General features: G+C 41.4%; 1 protein-coding gene across 1 annotated transcript in view; it reads left to right on the forward strand.

Moving 5' to 3' along the window:
* BORCS5 (BLOC-1 related complex subunit 5) overlaps window positions 1–23,593 on the forward strand; it is a 61,771-nt gene that overhangs the window by 19,898 nt on the left and 18,280 nt on the right. Inside the window, exon 3 of the mRNA XM_039708379.1 lies at window positions 22,221–22,378. Coding sequence (XP_039564313.1) covers window positions 22,221–22,378 — 158 coding nt within the window. The remainder of the gene's footprint in view (window positions 1–22,220; window positions 22,379–23,593) is intronic.

The raw sequence follows: 23,593 nt of genomic DNA on the forward strand, positions 1-23,593 counted from the left end.
ACACCCAAACTGCCTTGGGAAGGAATAGATTTGGGTGTTGGGGACTAACTTGTGGGCAGTGTGAGACAGTGTCAGGGAGTCTCAAACCAGAGGAGTGGGGCAGAATAATTTTCAGCTAATAAAGTATGTCCCTGAGCTCGGGCTGTGCACTTCCCCCAGACCTCAGCCTGTAGCTTTTGCAAGAGCCTATACTGGGCTCTGTAGCTTTGCCTGCTTGTTCAGTGCTGACTTGTACCTCTTCAGAAGGCTTTTTAGTTTTAATCATGTGCATTGTACACACCTCAAGCACTGCAGTGTTCTTTGGGGAGTGGCATGAGCACAGCAGGTTCCATCTCCTGACCTTCCAGCTGGCTGGCCAAGTTCAGTTGGAGCTTAAAGCTGGTTGAAGGCAGCTTGTTTTCCCTACTCCCTTGTGTCATCCCTGCCTCTCATGCAGCCAGACAGGGAGCTGAGCCAACTGAAAACTTAACCCTACCCTCTCTAAAACAACACTGGTTTCTCTCCATCTCATTTCCCTGAACTAGCTTTCCACCTAGCTGTAAAAGCACCAGTGATGTAAAGGAGAGGTCAATATAGTGTATTTGGGTTGCATGTGGGGATGTAGGACAGCAGCTTTGGCTTAAATTGGCCTGCCTTGTATGATGAATTACAGAGTTTCTTCCAGCAATCCTGAACACAAATTCAAAGCAAAAACAAGTTTGGGGGCTTATACCCTTACTTTAAGTATTTGAGCTTGGGCTTCCATGGACTGTCCTCATTCCTCAAGAGGTTATTTAGTTATTTATTTTGCTGCCAATTTTAAGAGAAAAGAAAATAAGTAAAAAATCCTATGGGTTAATTCCATTGCTTTTGGATAAAAATGAAAAGGACAGAATTTTAATTCTCTTCCCGTGCTTGCTGGAAAGACCTGTTGCAAACAAGGGCAGTGATATTGTCAAGGGCTGCTCATTAATGCTTTTTCTAGCAGCAGTATAATTTCTTGATAGCTAAATGGTAGAATTTTACACTGTGCTTTTACCAGTTTTAAAAATTTTCCTTAGGAAATAAGAAGAGGATGGAAAGAGACTTCCAGGATTTCAGGGTGTACAGCACCATGGATGAATGAATGAAGCCTTGCAGGATATGGTCTAATGGTTTTGAGGAAGGTGACATTTAGTTGTAGAGAAAGTCACAATTTTTTAAATAATTTCAGTGGTGTGAGTCAAAGATGTGGTACCTTCAGTATAGTGTTGTTAAAGAAGGAAACTTGAGTTTCTTTACATTGTGATTTTTGTGCTGCAGCCATAGTTGAGAAGTGATTTGTTTCTCCAGAGTTAGAGTTTTCTGCCCTGTGTTTCCAGCCTGTGTCAGTGTCTGGCAGTGACTGGGTGAAGGTTAACATCTGGGATGCAAACTGCTTCCTCTTTTCCAGGTTCTCTGGGCTGACATTCTGGAACTCTTGCAGTGAAACCTGAAGGATACAGACAGAACTCCTCAACTCCTGCCCCAGCTGGTTAAACCAGGACAGATTAGTTAAAGCATGCACAGAGATGATGGTGCTATTGCAAAATGTTCAGACCTAGCTTCTCTTTTTTAAACTGTACTGAGACCTGACAGTGTACTGGTCTCAAAAGCAGTGGAATCTGCCAAACATGTTTTGTAGTGTTAGTCTGGTGGAGAAGAGAGTGCCTTCTTAAAGATTGAACATAGGGAGGTTGGAGATAAATAGCTGTGAAGTTTGGTGTGCTCTGAGAGGGGAGAGGTTGGGTTAAATGAAGCAAAGGAGTGGCTTTCAGTCATAGATCTTGGAATGCTTTTGGTAAAGAGGACCAGAGCAGGGCTTCATGCCCTTCACTTGGAGGAGAGAAGGGTGAAGCTGCTCCTGTTGAAAAGACAAGCTCTGTGTGATTGTTGAAGGCAGTGGGTGCAGGTGGCAGGGGGTGCATGACTCATGCAGGAGGGGGAGTTGTACCTTCTTCCTGTGTGACCTCGGGGGAGTGTTCCTGTGTACGGCTCATTTGGATGATAGTCATGCATGATTTTGAAGAACTTACGTGGGCATCACAGAAATTGGAAGTTGAAACGCCTGTGTTTACCTTAGTTCTCTCTAAGGAAAGACTTGATGTGGATTGAAGTGTTCTGGTTGAATGACAGTTGTCTTTATCAGCCACAAGCACTGAAGAGTTGCGTGCTAACCACAAACATTACCACTTAGACATTTTGCTTTGTAGACAAAAATCAGAAGGCAAATGGAGTAGTATGGGAAGAACATGTGTTTTCAAGCTCTCTGAAGCCAGCATGTCTAGAAGCACAGGAGACAGTCCTATAACTTTGCTAATGCTGAAAGAAAAAATACTACACATCATGAAATTAGCAATGCAGTTATGGAAGGAGTGCTGAGTCTCAACGTGTGGGATGGGGGCATGCACACATTCACATGTACAGTAATTACAATGGCCTGATATTGTGTCCTGACCACAGTGAGCTTGCTCCATTTTTCAGTAACTAAGAAAGGAATTTGGCCCTGTGAATGAATTTGAAGTGCTGTCAGAAGCATTCTTCCATGTTATAGGAAACATGTGCATTCTGTGGTCGCAGGCGGTGCCAGAATGCAGATGATGTGCTCCTTGCTGCTGCTTCTCCCACCCAGGCTGCACTTGGCCAGTTTGCATGAACCAAGTGGGGGGAAAAGAGGCAGAGTGCAAACACTGAGTTAGAGCTTGGTGCAAGTTAAAAGTTCTGTTCTGGTAGCACTTCTGTGGAGCTCTTTGTTGGAAGGATATAGAATGATCTTAATTGCAAAGGGGTAATGTGCTGAGAAGTTTTGTAATGTTCTTTAAGAGTAGCAGAGATTACAGAAGCACTGTTTACAAGTCATCAGTGCCCTTAAAGACCCTAACATTTGTCTTTGGCCATTGCTCAGAGTTGCTGAAGGTGGCTGGTTCCTCTGAAGAAGCACTAGTCCAGTTTCCCTGTACAAAACTGGGTCAGCAAAAGTGGATTGCCCAAGACCCTGTTTGGTTGTGTTTTGAATATCTCCAGGGATGGAGACTCCCCAGCTTCTTTGGGTACCTGATCCACTGTTGGATCGCCTTCACAGTAAAAAAAAATCAGCTGAACAAAACCAAATTAGCTTGTATATATGTGTTTCAGTTTTTGTCCACTATGTCTTATCCTTTCACTCCATACTTGAGAAGAGCCTGATTCCTTTTCTGCCTCCCATCAGGTTATCATAGAAGGGATTCTCCTCCATGCTTTTTCTTCTTGAGGATAAGCAGTTCCAGCTCACTCAGCCTTCCCTTGTGGGACAGATTTGTAGCCCCTTAATGATCTCTGTGATCCTTCACTGGACTTAGTGCCAGCATGTCCATGCCTGCCTTGTGCTGGGAAGCCCAGCACTGGGCTGTGCTGGGCAGAATGGAAGGACCACCTTCCTTGATCTGCTGGCAGCTCTTCCCTGTGCAGCCCTGGATCTCTTGGCTGCCTCTGCTGCAGAGGCTTGCTGTGGCTCATGTCCAGCTTGCTGTCTGTCTGTGAGTCCTTCTCTGTGAGGCTGCTCTCTCCCCCAGCATGAGCTGGGGCTCAGGGTGGCTGCTCCCCTGGTGCAGGACTCTGCATTTTGTGTTGCTGAATTTCGTGAGATTCCCATCAGCACGTTTCTCCAGCCTGTAAAGGTGCCTCTGAATGGCAGAGGTGTTTTCAGCTATTTTGTATAATCTGAAAGTTTGCTGAGGGAGCTCTGTCCCTTCATCTAGGTCATTTATAAACATGTAAAACAATATTGGCCCCAGCATCATAGTCTGGAGTCACACCACCAGTAACTGTTCTCCAGCTGGACTTCATTCCACTTACCACAACCCTTTGAGCCTGGCAGCTCAACCAGTTTTCAATCCACCTCACTTTTCTCCAGCCCATTTAGAGGTTGTATGAAGCTAAAATCTGTGTCAGTAAGTAAGGACCCATTGAACCATTGCTAATTAAAAGGTCCAGATAAATATTTTTTGAAACAGGAAATTACAAAGAAATAGTAGTGCAGAGGCAGAGACAGAAGGTTTCAAAAGAGCAGGGAAAGGAAAGGAGGTGGATAAGTACAGTTTTGGGTGGGAATTCTGCTAATGAGCTGTGGCTTTTCTTTTCTGTAAAAGACTTTGGAAATGTGGACTCATTTTTGGAGGAAAGTAAGTCAAAATGTTAGGAAGGAAAAGTTCACAATCTTGTCTGGAGATCTCAAAAAGCTGCACAGAAAACCTGAGCTGTGCCATGGCTCAGTTTCACAAGGACAACTGGCTGAAATAAATGTATTGGATTCAAACCCTTCTTGTCCCCATAGGAGAAAAACTTTCCTTTGATTATTGTTGATTTATACAAACTTCTCTCTCTTGAGTATGGGAAATGATCCAGTACTTAATTATTAGGCATTGTGGACCTCAAGGTTATGCATGCTGTGTACATGTTTATCTCAGCTGGTTCTGTTTCAATTGATACTAATTGGTTTTGTTGAAAGAAAAGCTTCTGATAAGATGTCTTGTTATCAGGCTTCATTTGAATCTAATTAAACCCCTGAGATGGCACTGCTATATGTTTTTTAATTCCTATTGTGAAAAAAAATGTGTTTATTTTGTTCACAGGCATATGAATTGCTGTATTGCAGCTCTCACCTCCCTTGTTGCATGGGGTGTGTCCTACTGGAGGACAGCTCTGGCAATTTCTGCAGTCAATCTGTCTGCTGAAACAAACCAGCCAGGGAGGTGTCGGTCGGCCAAACGCCACTAAAATTAGATGGTTAATTATAGCCAAGGTCGTTTGGGAATTTGTGTTCCTGTCAGTATTTCTGTGACCAAACATCCTATTTCTGGGTACTGGAAATACTCACATACTTCAAATGCTGTAAAAAAAGATACCCTAGAAAAGAACTCAACCCTAAAATGAGCACAGGTGGGACCTGGCACTCAGGTTTCCTATGGAGCTGCATCCCTGCTTGTCAACCAAGGCTTGTTTCACCTTTAGGACAGCAAAACAACCACTGATGGGGTAGCATCGAGTGGATAGGCTTCTCTATCCCTCCAAAAACATTCCTCCTTTGTCCACTCAGCTCTGTCTGGACGCTGTGTTAAGATATGTTTCAATGCAAATGCTTGTAAGCAATTTTGTGCTAAAAATGTTCTTTGTGTGTTCTGGAAAATTAGTCTTTTTTAAATTTTGTTTTAAGACTGGTGTATATAGTTTCTGTTTGTGTGGGGTTTTTATGGCATGCTTGTTCATGTTTGGTTAAAGGTTTGTAGTGTTTCTGTATGAGGTGTTGGTGCATCTGCCTGTCTGTTTAGTCATGGAAAGGAGCAGGATAACTTTGAGGGCAATCTGTTACAGTAGTGGTGTAGCATCTTACCAGGCCTTCAAGGCAAGAGTGGAATTTCCATTTATTTAGGCTGTTTTATTGGAAAGAGAGAGAGGATGCCAGTGAGATTAAGCACACTACTTTGCAAAGTTTGTATTTGATGACACTTCATTTTTCAGCTGCTACTAATATTTTACAATTTTGAAAGAGCTGTTAAGAAAAGAAGAAAGAAGACCTTGATCTTCCCAAACCTCTCTAGAGGATGGCAACCTTCTCACTGAAAATTGAGATTAAAAAGTCTCATTTGTTGATTAAAGTTAATTTCAGAGCCTGGATGTTGCTTCCTCATGGTTTAAGAACATATTTCTTGCCTAACCTTGACTATGATTGTTACTTGTACTCTGCCTACTTCCATTAAAGCAACCAAGGCTTTTAGAAAACCAGGTGATGAGGAGGAACTGTCTTGTTTGTTAACATTTTCTCTATGAACTAGAAAAAATTAATACAGGGAACTACTTAACAACAGAGCTGCTGTTCTGTGAGAGGATGTTTCAGGGAGCCCTGTGGCAGCAGGTACTGCTGGGATCCAGGTGGTACTGGAGACACCATTGAGAACTGGAAAGGTTGAAGAAATGCAAGGAGAGGTTGACTGGCCTGTCTAATCACTGGATTACTGTTGTCATCTTGCCTTTCTGCCTTCTAACAGCCTTCTCTGAGTTCCAGTGGCAGGGCAAGGAGTCATTTCCTGTGGGTTTTTCTGGGTGCTTCTAATGCTCCAGTACAGCTGGCATATGTTCATGGTAATATTCAAAACTAAATTTTTTTCTTTACTGTCTTTCTGAAGGTACTTGTTGTCCATTGTGTCACATAGAAGCTAAAAGAACATTGTTTTCATGAGCTGTTAAGAACAGCTGCAGCCTTTTCCTGAACACTGGGGGAGATTTTAGGATGGGTTTCCTAGAAAGGTGGGAGACAGTAGGTTGGTGCTAGCAGAACACCTTCCATTTCCAGCAGACCTTTCCTTCTGGATAACTATACAAATGGATTTTTCTTTCCCTCCAATGACCCAGGGAGGGATGCAGTTGTAGTTGCAACATATCAATTATCCTGTAAGTCGAAGTTTTTGTAGAGTGCTCGGTCTTTGATGGAATTGTATGTAAGAGCCAGTCAGGGTAAAAGGTGTCTGTTTCCAGTCTTTATTCACTGCTGGACATTTCAGGGCTATTGACCTTTACTCAGCACTTTAGGTTTTGTCAAAATTTACTCTGCTTATTGCTTTAATAGATTGTCCATGGGCTCCCTGGGCCCATGGACTGACAGTAATACATTTAATTCAGCCCTAGTTGTCTGAAAGCAGAGGTTGTTGTACTTCAGATATAAATAATCTGTCATTTATAAATAAATGTCAGCTTGGGTAAGGGATATGGGGAACATGAGGTACTTCAGATATAAATAATCTGTCATCTGTCATTTATAAATAAATGTCAGCTTGGGTAAGGGATATGGGGAACATGCCTGGAAAGGGATAATTTGCTTCCCTTTTCTCCAGAAAGCTGGTGGCTTGTGAGGAGAGGATGGATAAAGGAGGGAGGGGAGAAGAGGAAATCGTAGGTTCTCCATCAGGTGAGAGGGACACCAGCCCATTAATCAGCTATGGTTCTTCACTAACTTCAGAGCATGCTAGTAAAGGATATAAGAAAATCTGTTAAAAAAAAAAAGAAACCTAAGGCTAAAAAGACAGATCTGCACTCCTAAATTTTTTTCACGTTTGTACTTTTTTTTTTCTTCTTCTTCTCTGCAGTATCAGCTTTTTCTTGTTCTCAGAGAGACAAACAGACTCTTGTTTCAGGGGAAGGGGGTGGTGGGAGACCCGGGTAAGCAGCAAGGAATGTCCTGTTCACCGCCTCACTCGGCTCCAGGTCGAAGACATGCAGGGGGGAGGATTTTAATGTATAACGAGCAGCAAAGTGTCAGAAAACAAACAACAATGAAAGCAAAATGCAGCCAGTAACCTTGGGGCTCTGACACTGAGCAAATGTTTATCAGAGGAAGATTCTGCTGGACATCACCGGATAAGAATGAGTTGATGTCACACTTGGCAAGGGCGGGAGCTCGTTTTTTTCCACACAAACAGCACAACACAGCAAGAGGAAGGAGGGGAGGGGAAAGAGGAAGAGGAGGAGAGAGCTATTTGCTACAAATTGTTCTAATAAAAATATACTAAAGCATGGCTTGTTTTGTTGGAAGGGGTCTCAGTGCTGGGACATAAATAGACAGAAGTTAAGGATGGACCAGGGCTCCTCCTGCACTGTGGCTCTGCAGAGCTGTACACAGATTCCTGACAGCTATTGCATAATTTGCTTTGACTTGCTCCCAGTCCAGAGTGTACTACAGGCTTATTCCTGTGGCCCTCATTCAACAAAACTTCATTTGGCTTCAATGGGAATTTCTGCTTCAATAAAGAAGTTCAGCTTTTGTGATCTCTGGTAGGTTCTGTGCCTGGCCAGTGATCAGGAGGACATCACCTCACTCTCAATCTCTGTATGTCCTTATTTTGAAGCTTCATCATATTCTATACTTCAAGTAATGCAGAGTTTTCTCTGTAGAAAAAGACATCACATAGGCAGCAGAGCAGTGAAAGCTGCCTTTCAACAGGGACCACTTGCTAGCCAAGAAGCAACAACTGGTAGGTATTTGGTGAATTTCAAGGTGAGCAGTCTGGAAAAGCACCGCAGAAGAGATGTAGGTATGATGAGTGAGTGTTGTGATAGAACAGTTCCGGAAAAAACTGCTCCTAGAAATGAAACAAACAATCTTCTAAAACCAAAAAACCATGGGAAATCTTTAACAGCATCTAATCTATGGGTTGTCTATGCCGAAACATCTACTGCTCATCATCCCCTGTAGGAATGCTCCTGCAGAGCATAGAAGTGACAGGGATTCTAAGAAAAAATTGTTTAAAAATGTATAGCAAGAACAGGAGTTGTATGGTGTTTGTTCTGTGTTCATGCACTCTAGCTCAGAGCAGACCATTTCTAAAGTGGCTCAAGTTAAACTAGAAAAGAGCTCTCCTAGGCTGGAAGAAGTGCCAGTACTGAGCCTTCCAGGAATATGGATGTGAGGTACTTTATGTTGTGTATCCTTCCCTTTCCTCATCCTCACTATGTGCATGGGTTGCTATCAGCAAGCTGAGCTATCCAAACGTCTCTGAGGTGTTTGTGTGGTTATCAAACAGCCCTTGTGGGAAATGGGGCCATTCTCTTCCAGAATGTTACAGGATTTAAGAGCTGGGTTGTTGAAAGCCCAAACTTTTCAGATCAGTTAAACAATGTAAGATGTTCCTCTGGCTCTCACCACCAGCCTTGTAGCGCTGCTGTGGCAGTGTAAGGAGGAAAAGCTTTACATTGACCCTCTTGCTATGGGGATTCCCTGAGGTATGTGAGACCCTCTGGAAGCTTTTCCATTTGATCACTTCCCGCTAGACCACACTGTCTCCTTCAAAACACTCAGCCAGCTTGGTGTGGAGGTAGATTGGAGCAGTCTCTGGTGAATGACCTTGCTGGACCCGTGTGCACTCGAGGCCTTTGTGGTGACTCAGCTCTGGGCACGAGCAAAGAACAGTGCATCAGCCCTCAAGGCACACTGGACAAGGAAAAGAAAAAGCTGTTGTGTTTGTGTTGGCTGGAGCCTTTGATAAGTGTAGGCAGTTTCACTTGGGAAGGAGGAACAATCAGGTCTGTTGCATGTTCCACTCCTTTACCGAAAGCTTTCAGAATCAAAACAAATAATTTAACTGCTGCTGCAAGTGCTGTCCTCCTCTCCTAAGTTAGGTCAAAAGAAGGGGAAAAAATCACACATTCATTACCTACACAGTTAAATGAAAATATTTACAGTTCTAGTGAATTTTTAGGAGAGTCTTCAGAAGTCAAAGCTCTGGACTTTAAAGTTCTACCATGTTATAAATTGTTTTCTACATTAATTTTAAATAAGTTGAAGAGGTAGATACTGTTACGTGTTGCTGTTGTTCGTGTTTCTGTAGAGCTGCTTTTCCTATTCTTTCTTCTCCAGTCCAGGAAGAGATACATATGTGTCTGCACTACCACAGTTTGTTTTCTCATTGCTTTTAAACTTTTATTGTTAGAGCAGAGATGTAGAGTCAACATGTTGATATGTATTTATATTAGTAAGAACAAGAAATACTTCATAATTTGAGAACAAAAAATGGTTCTTCCATCATCACCCCTGTGGTTACAGGTGATCCAAGATGATCAAAATTCTTCCCCTACAACTTCAAAAAAATGTATGGCCTTTACTGAAATATACCTCTCAGTCTGTTTGTGTATTGTTTGAAAAAGCAGTGCTAAAATCACTGCAAAAGTGGAGGTGTTTGCATAGGACCTTATACGAAAACAGCATCTGGAACAGCTGCTTTCTGTTAATAGCTGCAGAATTAATTGTTGTCAGTGTCACAAACCAAGTATTTTTCAATGAAGAGAAAGTGAGCTTTATGGACGTGTATTTATATTAATGTTAAACTCAGCAGCTGAGTAACAGTGTTTTTAGTTCTGTTTGGCTGTTGTGCCTGTTTTCTAGTACTAGGAGCATCTGGTATTAGTATGTCCTTGTGTACCACAATCACTCTCCTTGGTGGTATTCCAGTGTTGTGCGTATCCATAACACGATCTTCCTCACAGTGCAGGGAGATTATGCCAAGAGTGAATTCTGTGCTCAGGGAGGTGCTTTTATAAGTTTGCATGCCAGACTCTGCCCCAGACTGTGGAAGAATGTCTGTCTGTCTGTCTCCACATCGTCCCCAGAGCAGGAGAGCTGATGTAACAGCTGTGAGGAGGGAGGACATACCTATGGCTTTGTGCTTTGTGCTCCTGCTGAGGCTTGTTGGCCCCCTTGTGAGCCAGCTTGGCTCAGTGGGATGAGGAGAATCCAGGAGTTTTCTGGTAGGTTGGTGGGCTGAATCCATCTGTGCAGGAGCTCAGTGAGAACCAGAACTGGAACAAGAAAGGCAAGGAGGAGTGGCAGAGCAACAAGATGAATTCCATTTTCAGGACAGCACCCAAGATCTACTCAGGATATAGTTCTGAGAGCATGTCTTTAACAGGGACAGGGGACTTTTCCAACTGCTAGGAGGCTTTCCAGCTGGAAAGCTTTATAGATATTGTAAAGGACCTTATAAGTACCTTTGTGGAAACTTAGAGTATTGGGAATATTTTTTTTGTTTTGGGGTATTTTGACTTTTAGGAGAGCATTGACTTTGACTTTTATTCATGGAAAAAGTTTCTTAGACTTTAAGATAGACTAGAATCCATGAAAGTGTAAAATGGATTATAGCGAGTAGTGTAGGTGTATCACTTAGATGAAAAATTTAAGTTTTGAGATTTTTAGTATGTTGTAAATAGAAGCAAGATAGAAGACACAGGCTGTTGTCCTAGGTTTCTTCTTCATGCTTTTCCTTCTTCATGGGTTTGAGTAGCATTTTGTAATTAAGCAGAAAAGTCTGCATTACAGACTCTATGGAATCAGTTATTGAGTTAAAAGATAAAATAATCTGTGTCAGTTCTTAATTAAATAGTTTAGTCTTAAGAGTCCTTGTAATGAAAAATTGTTAAGCATTTTGTACCTTCTAATGAAAAGCTACCAAACTCACAGTAATAAAACTATTTTGCTAATAAAAAATAATAAACACTTAAGTCCAAACATAAACTCCCATCTCAAGTGCCTTCAATCCAAGCCCAAAAAAACCAACAACTAATACTCCAACATACCGTGAAGGAGATGTGATTTAGGATGAGCAAAACTCCACCTGCCACTTATTAAAACCTTTATGGTGATGTTTTGCCGTAAAATGACTGATAGTTTCCATGACAGACATAGGAAACCGGTTCGTGCTGTGTGTGAGCACACCATCAGCAGGCTGGATATAGAAAAATAAAAAAAAAATAAGGGGGGATGTTTTTACAGCTGCCCTGTTTTGAGGGGGTTAAGTGGAGGAATGAATGAATTGTTGTATTCTGGCTATTTCCAACTGCAGAGAAGTGGTGCACGTGCTGGAGTCAGGCTCAGGAAGCCCCAGGCTTCCTGACCCTGGGCTGTTACTTACAGCTGGTAAAGGCAGTACTCCTAGACTGCAGTTGCCTAGAAGGACAGGATCACACAAATGTTGTCATTAGGTATTCAAAGTTTGCTTAAATAGCAGCTTATTTTAATAATGAGATTACGCTCTTTCATAATAGTTTTACTAATGAGTTCATTTACTGAACTGCAGAAGGAATGTAAACTGAGGAGGTGCAATTTGCTTTATTCCCCCCCTGCCCTGGGAATTTTAAAACAACTCTGTGCTAAGGATTCCTTTTTGTGCTTTGTCTTTCTTCAAGGCATGTTGCACTTGACAGTATTTGACAGAAGATGATAAATACAGAGGTAATACAGAGCACAGAGGGCCACTTACTTCTGTAAGTGTAATTGTAACTGTTGAATGTTTTAGGTGCCATAATAAGGCCCTGCAAGCTGAGTGATTAGTTTCTTAAAAATACTGTCAGAAGTAAATAGTGTGTGTGGTGTAGCCTGCTTCCCTCCCCAACTCAGCTTTTAGGTCATTTCGGTATTCTAAATTTAGTTGTTATAATCTCATGCCAGCACCATGTTTCCCTCTGAACTTTTTAGTAGATAACCACTTACCCTAAAAAACAAGAGAATTCAGTTAAACTTGTTATAAGAAAAAGTAAGGAGCCATTTCTTAATTTCTGTAAAGTATATGATGTATGAGCTATGTATGTAGGGATTATAAAATATCAAATGTTTCCTCAGCCCTACTTGGACTTTGCTACTCCTGAGTAGTGCAGCCATTTCAAGTCAGGCTGGTGAAGAGTTTTCAGAGTAGAAAAGTGTCATTCAAATTAAAATTGCACATGACATGGCAGCCCACATTGCTAACAAAACTGCTAAGTGATAAGTTGGGTTGCATGTGAGTAAAGAAGATAAAGTAGAAAATGTCAACTCTGTTGCATTTACAAGCTTACTCTTGTTCTTTGCTGTATTTTCCTAGAGATAAATTACTGTTCCTAGTACCTGTGGCTAAAACATGCAAATAGTATATTTTGAACAGTGCTTCTTTAATGTACATTTTAAATAGTGCTCTTCATTCTTTTTATTATGGCAATGTGCCATTGTTCTGTCCACTGTATTGTGTGGGTACAAAACTGATAGGAAGTAAATGAGTTGGAGTTGATGATTGTTGTGAGTCTCTTCCAAGTCGGAATATTCTGTGATTCTGTAAAAAGTACCAAAGAGGAACTGTGTTTCATGAATATAAATGATGGTTATACCAGCACTGGACTTGGTTTGCAATTATAAAGTACTGATAAAACATTCACCAAGAAATCCTATTGCTTATTTAAAAAGGAACTCTTTCTGTGAAGGTTTTCTCTGCCACTTTTAAAACAGTTTTCTCCATGCATGGAAAACACTGAAATCTTGGACTTGCCAAACCTGTTAGTAAATGGCCTGTTGATCAGTCTTGCTCTGTATCATGCTGTGAAAGTAAATTGCAAATAAGACTCTCAGATTTACATCTGAACTGAAGAAAATGCCTGAAAATAAACTGACACTGTTGCCTGTTAATTTTTTCCAAAGTTCTGGGCTCTTGGTGTAAGCAGCACAGTGCGTGTGCCCCATTGTTTACCTGGGGTTAGTGTGTGTACACAGGCTGGTTATTGTGGGATAGCAAACATACCCCATCTTAATGTGTGTGCCCTTGTGCTTATAAGTGATTTTAGATGTCACCTTTTCTCTAAACCACAAAATGCTGTATTTTGGGGCTTTTTTTTCTGCTGGTATGGGCTGTGTCATGGATGAATACCCATGCACTTTTGCCAAAAATAAAATAAACATTGCTGTGAGGCTTATATTTAATACTAGTAATAGAATCAGTTGCGTGGGTTTTGGCTTGTAGATTTTTTTTTTAAATTCTTTAAAAGAAATTGAGTTTGAGTTTATTTGATCCTGCTGTCCCATTTCTTACCCATCTACAGCCTAGAAAACTTCGCAGTGAGAGAGATACAAAAGGTAGTTAAGGTTGCATTGTTTTAAGCAAGATGGATGGACAGGTAAAGGTGAGACTCACTCAAGGCTTTGCACACATAAAATAATTGACACTGAAGTGACATTGGAGTGACATCTTGTTGCTGCTGGAACAGAGAAGTTCTCCTCTGTCCTTTCCTTCCCCCTCTCCTGCCTCTCCTGGGACAAGCTCTAGTGTTTGATTTTGTGGTGCTCTGATTGCTTTTGCTCCCCTAGAGGAAAGAGAAAACCACAGGATTAGTTGTCTGTGGTTTTAGTGGAGTGAATAATTTTCTGTGCAAGAGCTGTGGTGAGGCACGTGATGAGGAAGGTGGGAGCTGGATCTTCCTTTCTGTGGAGCATGACTTTGGGAGTCAGAAGGAAGAAGCTGTTGATTTGGCTCTGGCTTCTATGACCCTTTAGCAGATATCTGGGAATCTGTGTGGAAGTGTCAATGCTCAGGGCTCAGCCCTTGTGGTGCTGTAGGAAATGAGGCTCCTCTGCTGCCTGTCCCTCTGGTGTTTGGTATTTGAGGGTCAGAGAAGGGGAGGGATGTTCTGGTGCTGAAGTCATCAGGCCAAGGGACAGCAGCTTCCATGTGGTCTCAGATAAATTGTCGAATGTCTTGGTGTCCCAATTCCTCATCTTTTAAGATGATGTTAGTCTTGTAGCTTTTGGGTTTGCAGAGTAGTTAGAATATAGGGTCAGCTGCAGCCCTTGGATGTGTGGTGCTTGTATGATCAGATGATTGTACCCCATAGGTCTCTTGTAGTGCATTTTGAAGAAAAAAAGGGTGTTGCAAAGCAAATACAGTTTATTGCATAGCATTAGAGCATCCTCTCTCACTTCCCTGTGAATAACCCTGTCCTTTTTTTCCACCCTTGTGTCTATTTTTATACTTTGAGGTCTGCTGGCCCTATGATATTGGAACTGTTTAGTCAAAACCACTTCTTTTCCATATTCTGTTCTCTAGAAGTGAAAAGTTCACGGGAAGATGGACTAAGGAGGATCTTGACACTTTTAGTTGACAAAGTGCAGCTGTGTGCTTTCTTCAGGCTATATTGTGTACCTTTTTCCCTACCTGAAGCTGCAAAAGGAGATTCCAGTTTTGTGGCAACCTCTAGGAACTTTTTGAAGGTGTAACCCCTGGGCAATCTTGCATTTGCAGAGGGGCACATCTTTCTTTCAGACTCCAGACTGAAATCTCAGCACCTGCAGATGTTGCACCTTTTTTTCCTTTTCTTTTGGACATTCAGGTTCCTAACAACCTAAATGAGGCAGCATTTCTGATTTATTTCAACTTCACTTATTTTAAATATTGCAAACAAATACTTACTTAATGTAAATAATAGTAACAGCAAATTCCCCTCTGAATCAGTTTCTTTAATGTAAGTTATGTGACCTCAATAGGTGGAAATTGGTAACAATGTGGGGGGTTTGTCTTAGTATGGTAGCATGCTGCCTTTTTATAGAAGCCTAAATGTCCTGAATCCTCTTAATGTTTGTATTTAAGACACATGGTGGAGGAAGAAAAGGGGAGGTGATTTTACATTTATATATTTCAGTGATTAATGTCTTGCAGGCTGTAATTTAGAGAGTGTAGGAGACCCAGGTGGGGAATTGACACAGAGAGCACATTTGGGCTCTGTGCTCAGAAAAGTTGCCTCTTAAAGGATTTGACAAGAGGAGAGTCCTCAGCCCCTGTGTCACCCATGCAGAAGTAAATGGTCACATGGTACTGACTCCAAAGCAGAGGGAAAATCTGCTGCTACAGCCAACATTCTTTGCAACAATACAAATGTGTTCTTTGCTCACACAATAGCTATTCAGTTTGCCTACAGTCATTGTGCTCCCCCACTAAAGTTCAAAGGAATTGAAAATATACAAAGGCGACAAAGCCAACTTTTGTTTTGGAGTGAATATGTATTTTAGTACAAGGTATTTTCTCACTGAGATTTTTAAAAATTAACTGCTCTGAGTAAAAGATCATGTGGTCATCCACATTTCAGCTTAAAGAAAGATTTCTGGATGAATAGTAGTGATTTTATTTTTATTTCATTTTTTGGTTTCTTTATGATTTACTTTTACTAATTACCTTTTTCTTAGGGGTGGCGTGAGTTTTCAAATTTGAGTGTATAAATATTGATGTTTCCTAACTCAGGTGTTATAAAAAACACACAAACAAACAAAACCTTCCTCAACCAACCAAAAGTAAGCCATCAAAACCCCACAACAAAACCAAAACAACCTTAAGAAAAGTTATTTTAACTGTTCAGGCTTTGCTGAAAATTTAGTCTTTTCTTGGTTTTTGAGAATGAGAGAGGAAATACACAATTAGAATTCAAAGCATTTAGTCAGTAAGAGTCCTGTAAATCCAATTACAATATCTGTATGCAAGTATTTAATACCTTTTATTCTGCTGTAGGTGTGCAATTCTTTCTTTTCAGTAGATGACAGTGCACCTGCATAGAGAATATATGGAAATGAGCTCTCTCTTGCAGCTGATGACAAACTGCTGCCTCCAAACAAGTGCAAGCAGCAACGGTCAAGAAACAAGACTCCGTCTTTAGGGATGTAATTTCATCTGTTTCTTCTGTGGATCTTTTTTTGGTACTTAGGAATCTTGAAGGTACTGGCAAAATAATCTTCCCATGCAAATAGCAACAAGGAAGACACGATGATAGTTCATCTGTGGCCACTGAGGCCAGACTTTATTTAAGAAGCTGACCAGACTGGGTAGCTTCTACCTTTAGAAATGCTTGATGAGGCAAGTTGTAGGGTTGATAGTTTTTAAATACCCTTGGAACACAGAAAAATTCCTGGAAACTTGAAAAACACTAATTCTTTTTGAGCTCAGACTAATGTTGCCTTGATGATAGTAAATGAAATTACTCTATTATATATACTACATTATTATTACATACTATAGTAATAATAATCTACTATAATCTACTCAGATTCACATGGAATAGGAAGAGCTGAAAAATTTTACTGTCTTGGATTAATTTTATGAAGAGGAATATCATAAAAAAATGAGAGTGGCAAGAGAAGTGGGGAATGGCTGAAATAAGTTTCAGGCAGTACAGGTGGGTTTGAAGAATGGTAGAAGGAAAAGCAGTGTAGTTAAAGCAGTGTGAAGGGACCTGTAGGCAAAAAGATACCCACACTCCAAAAACAAAAAAAACCCCAAACCCAGACAAAAAGATGCTTGTGTTAGGAGAGTGAAAGGTTAAAAACTGTAGTGGATTACTTAGGAAGTCATCAGGAAAGCAGAATAGAAATCTCCTTCAAAATGGCTTGAAGGAAAGCCATTTTCTACTTGTATGTGCTTAATAAAAAAAACCTAAAAGCTTTTCAGGTTCTCTAGAAGCTTGCTGGAGATTCTGTGGGATTGTCTCCAGAAAGGACTTTCAGAAAAGCATCATTCTTCACGAGGATGAATGAGAAGTGTTCACAGAAGAGGTTTTAGAAAAAATGGTAAAGCCCATTGTAATAACCCTCCAAAACCAGGTACCAGCATCAGGAATGCCTCTGTAAAGCTGACGAGCCACTGCTAACCATGGTGTGGAATCTGATGCTTTATTTAACCTTGGTCTTGGGGGAAGAGGTGATGATGTGCACTGTAGTCCACACTCTTAAAGAGGATGTTGGTGATTAGCAGGTCCTGCAAAGGGATAGCAGTTACAAAAGCATCTGCATTTTTAGAGGTGTGACCAGTCTACTCTGGAGAAGAATTGACTTGGGTTTTAAAGAGAGAAGTAAGGCCTCAGGTTAGAGGTGTTTGAAGATATTACCGAGGTAATCCAAGAAATTCAGTTATCTGTGGGAGAGGAGACTGATCCAGTGGGGTTATTGAGCTTGGAAAGATGTTGGAATGAAGTACAACCTGCCCAGACTTCTGTTGTGTCACAGCACAACTACAGAGTGTAAAGCAAGTGAGAAGGGGTTTTTCATGCTGTGTAAATAAGCATCATACTTATTGTCACAAGATATTGTGAAGATAAAGATACACCTTTCAAAAAGGAGTAGTGAAATCCAAGTATCCACAGCTTCACTGAGCACAGTCTTTTCTGCCTGAAATTTTTATAAATATCTTGTGAAGCATGAAAAACATGGGTTTTTTCCCTAAAGGTCTGCTGTTGTTAGATGTTGGAAGCAGTATTCTGGCAAGGTAAACTTCTGAAGTCCTCTCTTATATTCCACAGAAAGATTGGTTAGCTCATGACAGCAGCCCTTTGTTAGAATTAGTAACAAGACCCCACAACATCATATGCTTTGCTGTCTGTAATAACAAATTAACAACCTACTGGTTTTCTTCTTGTAATGCCTGCTGTTACTGGTTGAAAAGGGGATTGACAAGTGGAAGTACGGACGTCAAAAAGAAATATTAATGCTTTTCGGGTTGGAAAGCACTCAAAGTGTTGTTGGGATTGCCCACTAAAGCAGCAGAACATAACTATGGTGGGGTACTGTGTTCTGTATATTTGCAGGATCAGCATTGCGTGAAAAGCTTGCTTTCAAGAACTTCACTTCTAGTCATAAAAATGCTTTTTAAACTAACAGCTTTCTTCTGCTCAGTAGGATATGATTTGTTGGACGTGTATGTTGACCTGGAACCAGCAAGGAGATGACTAAGTAGGAGGAAAATGGTTTTAACATGCCTCTGCTTTGCCAAGGAATATGGAAACAATAACAGATTTGTCAAGTCTGTGGGTCAGCTAGCCTTGTAGTGATATATGATATTTCTCTGTGCACGACATACTTGGTGTATTGAGCTGTTTTTTTCTGAAGCATCATTGTGCTTTAGAAATGTGACTCCTTCTTTGTCCCAGCTGCTGTTTGTCACCTCCTGGTCATGCTGTTTACTGACCAGATGTGTGAGTAGGTGGGAGGTTTGACGTCTCGTCATCATGGCAGGCACAGAGGTGGTCTGTGGTCTTCCTTGTTTTATGGTGTAATTGGATAGCCAGGACTGTGCAATGTTTGGCACTTGCCAAACCCTTCTGGTCCGTGCACTGGAGCTGTGCAGGAGGCCTTCTCCTGTTCTCCTGTTCCTGTTTTCCCCAGCCACGACACCCCCGTGGAGCCCTCCCTCCTCATGCTGGGGTGTGTTATATCACTCATGTGCCAAGGAGCTCTTCCCAAGGCTCCAGACAGTGCACAGAGGATTCCTGGTGTGCTTCCTTCTTTGGAAGAGAACCAGCAGCTTGAAAAATGAGTATTCAGTTTAATAAGAAATGAAAGCTCTCAATGCTGTTTTCTTTTCATTTAAGAGCAGAACTGTGCTCTTGTGGGGCTGGGGAGTAATAATCCCACAGAAGAAATCACAGGAGCACCATTTCCTCAGTGCAGAAGGAATAGTACACCAGTGCTTGGTTGCTCTGAGATATGCTGGTGGCCAGGTTCAAGTTCTGGATGTTTCAGGAGTGAGCCTGAGCCACTCAGTGACCTCTGTCTCTCCCCTTTTTGGCACTTGTAAGAGTGACCTAATAAATATGTTATTGCAACAGATGTGATCTCATATCCTCTTACAAACCACATGTAGACCAGTCACTGAGGGATGGCCCTGTTCAGTGGAGAGGTCAAAATGTGGGACAAGGCTTTAAGAAGGAAGCAATGATTTTCAAGAGGGGAGATTTTTACTAATACAATATATTAATATAAATAAGATTTGGTAAAGCACAAAATGCAGCAAATTTATTAAATCACAGAATGGTTTTGGCTGGGGGGATGATCAGATGGTTTGAGGTTTTGGTTGGGAGGATGACAAGATGATCTTTGAAGATCATCTAGTCCAACCACCCTGTCATAGGCAGAGACATTTTTCACTCATTTTCACTAGATGAGGTTGCTCAAAGTCCCATCCAACCTTACCTTGAACACTTTCAGGGATGGGACATCCAACTTCCCACCACACTCATGTTTACAATGTTTAAAGACAAGTTTACAGTGTCTTCCTTATGTCCAATTTAAATTTCTTCTTGTTTAAAACTACTGTCCCTTGTTCTGTCACCTGGTAAAAGTCCTTCTTTGTCTTTTTCACAAGCCCCTTTAAATACTGCTAAGGTCTCCCTGGAGGTTTCTGTTTCTCAGGCTGAACAACCCCAGCGCTCTGTCTTTCCTCACTGGAGGGGTGTTCCAGCCTTCTGACCATTTTTGTGTCCCTGCTGTGGCCTCACTCCAGCACATCCATGTCTGTCTTGTGCTGGGTCCCCGGAGCTCCAGGTGGGGTCACACCTGAGTGGGGCAGAGGGGAATGTTAGTAAGAAATGTTAGGATTTATAGCGTGGTTAGGAAGTGGTTACAGTGAGCAGCAAAATATGGTGGATTGACCTTCTGACAATGGGAGTTCCTGCCAGGCTGCATGGCCTTTTTGGGCTCTTGTTTACTGTACTTTTTCCTTTCTTGCAAGTTGAAAATAAGCTAAATTGTTCTCTGGCATTGTCAGCATTACCCCAGAGGTCTTTGGAGAAGCTAATTCCTTTGGTTTCTCCTTACTGCATCACTCAGAATAATACCATAGTCTATCTTTAAGCAGCATATGATGTTTGTTTTTTATCCCTAGTCCAAACATTTGTACTGGATTGTATTTCCCCCTCTGCTTCTTATGAAGGAATTCCAGCTGAATAGGGAATGTCTCCCTTCACTCGAGTTTGTGTTTTTCAGGATAGGAAATGAGAGGCTTAAGTTTATTAATTTTTGTTTTAGCATTATGTAACCTGTGCAAGGCTGTAAGTACATGAGTTTAAGTAGCATGTTCTTTATTAGCTCATTTTACAGTTCTTGGCCTGTTCCACTTCAAAATTCTCATAAGCAGCAGAAGTTGGCCAAAGTACATACTTCATGTTAATTAAATCTCTCAAACAGTGTCTAATTTTCTTTTTCCCCTTGAAGTTGGTGAGAGATTTGTAATAAAAGAAAATTAGTTGGCTGATAACATCATGTATTTGATCAGTGCAGAGACAGGATAAGTGCCTCAGGTGTATGGTGAACTCTTCATTCCTGTGTGAACATTCAGCATATTAAAAGTTGACAACATTATTTGAACATTCATCCTGACAAGATAATACCGTAAAAGATCCCAATTTGTGAACTGAGGAAGCACTAGAATATGAAACATAAACAATTTTTAAAACATCTTATTTCCTTCAGCAAGTTTGTTTCTGTCAGTTTTGTACTTTACCTGAAAGTAGATTTGAAAGATCTGCATCTAAGATTTTGTTTGAGGTTATTTCCTCCAAAATATAAAAAATAACTTGACTGTTGCTAATACAGGGTTTTGAGACTAAATGGTTTGTTTCCTCTCCTGACCTCTTGACTGAGGCAACACAATTGTAGTGGACAAATCAGTAAAACAAAATTAGCTTTTTTTAAAATCTCTTATAATGAGGTTTTGTGTGGAGAGCAATTGAGAGCATCCTGGAAGAATAAGATGTTGAATGTTGATGAAACGTAAACCTGCTTCTTCTTCATATTTGATGAAGTTACTGTCCTACTTTTATTTTCATTTTGGTCTGCAAATGTTTTCAAAAAGGTTTAACTTGCTCATATTCATAAGATATTTCTAACTTGCTTCTTGGATTCTGTCTTGTGCTTGTGCTTTAGCAAGAACTCGATGTCACCCGTTGTAGCTTCCAATAGGCATGGGGGCCATTCAAAATACTTTCCATTTTCCGCTGAGGAACATTCTTAGAAGAGCTTTTCCAATCCAAATAACTGGCATTTATTACTTTTTAATTGCTTAGTGTGATACTTGCTTACATTTGCTGTTTTAATGTCTTTTCCTGTCTGTAAAGTGAGAGTCCCAGAGGGCACATGCGTGCAGTCACTGAATTCAGTTTACATAGCTTGATGGATGTTTTGGGAAAAGCATATTGTGTATGTGCAGTTTGTCACAGATGGTGTCCCAACAAGGAAAGAGTTGTGCTAATGCTGAAGGAAAATGAAATGAAAGTAAGTAAATGAAATAGCAAAAAAGGGATGGCTTGAGAGCTTAGCATCATTTTTTCCAGCTGCTGTGGGGGAGGTGGTCAGTGTGGCACACACATGCTTGAGCTCAGCAGACATTCTCAAGTTGCACTGTGTAGGCAACAAACAATAGGCAGGAGAAGTTTCTCTGGGCAATTTTGCTCCTCTGAATATTACCAATGTCCCACTTTTAAGTCCAGTGTCTTTTCTTTGGTGAGCTTTTTTGTGAAAAAGTAGGTAGGGATCTTAATTCCATATTAAAGAAACAAAAAGAGGTACATTGCTAGTCTTTGAGAGTGTAAAGAAAATCCTTAGAAGGTAGAAGAGTTCTGAAGCTTTAAAAAAGGCAAGGTAGGCAAAATGCAGACAATTCACCCCTAATAATTGAACTTGAAGGTGGGCAATTTATTTACTCAGGTTTATTTTGGGGCACCAGTGAATTTTTAGAGCAGTGTGAGTCTGGTGAAAATAGTATGACTCCAGTGCCCTTCTGAGAATGCAGATTTCAACTCCTTCCTCTTCTGTCTTACGTAAATTAGGAGAGGACTCATTCTTCACAGTTTAGGATTGCTTGTGGAGGAGAAAAACCAGGACTTCATATCACTGAAAACCGAGGAGACGTGCATGATGGACATGCATGATGGACTTGCATTTAGCGTCTGTTTAGGCTCTGTCAGGGAGGGCTCTATGGCAAACTGTTCTGTGCACTGCTGCAAATTCAAAACATCCTTAAACGACTCTTAATTAGCTTTTTATCACCCCTCATAAATCTTGCCGGCCGGGTTTGTTCTGCTTTCTCTCGGATCACAGCTGAAGTGCCACTATGAGCAGTGGGATTAACTCTGGGCCTTCCTTTGCTCTGCAGGGCTCCTCAGCGGGCAGACGTCTCCAACCAACGCCAAGCTGGAGAAGCTGGACCCGCAGCAGGTGCTGCAGCTGTGCCTGCGCTACCAGGACCACCTCCACCAGTGTGCAGAGGCCGTGGCCTTCGACCAGAACGCGCTGGTGAAGCGCATCAAGGAGGTGCGGGCTGGGGAGGTGCCGGGGCCGCGCTGCGGGGCCACGGGGCGCTGGCTGAGCCCGGGGCAGCCCCGGGGCTGTGCCCTGCGAGCCCGCTGCCCCGGCTGGCCCTGCCGCTCCTGCCAGGCTGGCTGTGTGCTGGCTGTGCCCCAGGAGGCCTGGCCCTGAGCTCCAGGGTGGCAGGTGCTGCAAGCAGCTCTCCAAGTAGTAAAAGATTATAGAGGTTTTTAAAGGTAGCGTTCCTTATTTAGGTCTGTAGGGCGTACATGTTATTGTGCTGCATGGTTAGGCTCTAATTAAGCAGTTATCTGAACATAAGTTATCTAACAGCAGTTATCCAACATCTTCTATGGATGGAGAAGGTAGCACTTCAGTGGATTTGTAGAGCTAGTTTGCTTTCAAACATGCCCATAACATGCCATCTCATTTCTGACTTCTATGGCAAAAAGGTCTCCTGTGCTGCTGCTTTTACCAGTAAACCATAATTTGGAACACTGATCTGTTTAAATATTGAATGATACTGTTTGGGATTGAATTAATTCCTGGGATGAGCATCCTGCAATGAGATTGTCTTTCTCATGTGTGACTACTGATGTTGGAAGCGGTAGAATGACTGCCAGACTTTATTTTTTTAAAATCAAGAGTCTGGCATGACAGGGAAATGTTGCTTGAGGTGTTTTCTCAGATATTCCCAGAGTTGGTGAATTCTGCATATCTCAAAAGTCCTTGAGACTAAATACCTTTTCAGTGTCAAAAAATGTTTTTGAGCATGTGGTTAATTTTTATTCACCAATTATAAACACTGACCTTGATTTGTTGTTGCTCTGTTGGCTTAGAGTTAAGAAAATCCCACATGACAAACGGGGTAATAAATTTGATTCATGTGCTGTTTGAGAAGCTGCTGTCATCATGAAGTTGTAAGTCCAAAATAATGTGGGAAGCATTAAAAAGGCCTTTTTACTTTGGTGTATCAAGATCTGAGGCCAGCTATTACACAAGATGTAAAGATATTTGCAGATGTTGGTGACTCAGATCACACAATCTCAGAAATAGGATTTAATTGCCAGCCTAATGACAGTGTACTGCATTAATCCAAGCAGATTGTAATTCTTTTGGCTGTTAAAGTGTGAGAGGGAATAGTGACATGATTTAAAGTCATGGTAGACACTACCAGAGCAATATTCATCAATTGGGTTTGCCTTCTGTAGGGCAAGTGGC

This window comes from Passer montanus, unplaced genomic scaffold (assembly GCF_014805655.1).
Source record: "Passer montanus isolate IOZ18808 unplaced genomic scaffold, ASM1480565v1 scaffold20, whole genome shotgun sequence".
NCBI lineage: Eukaryota > Metazoa > Chordata > Aves > Passeriformes > Passeridae > Passer > Passer montanus.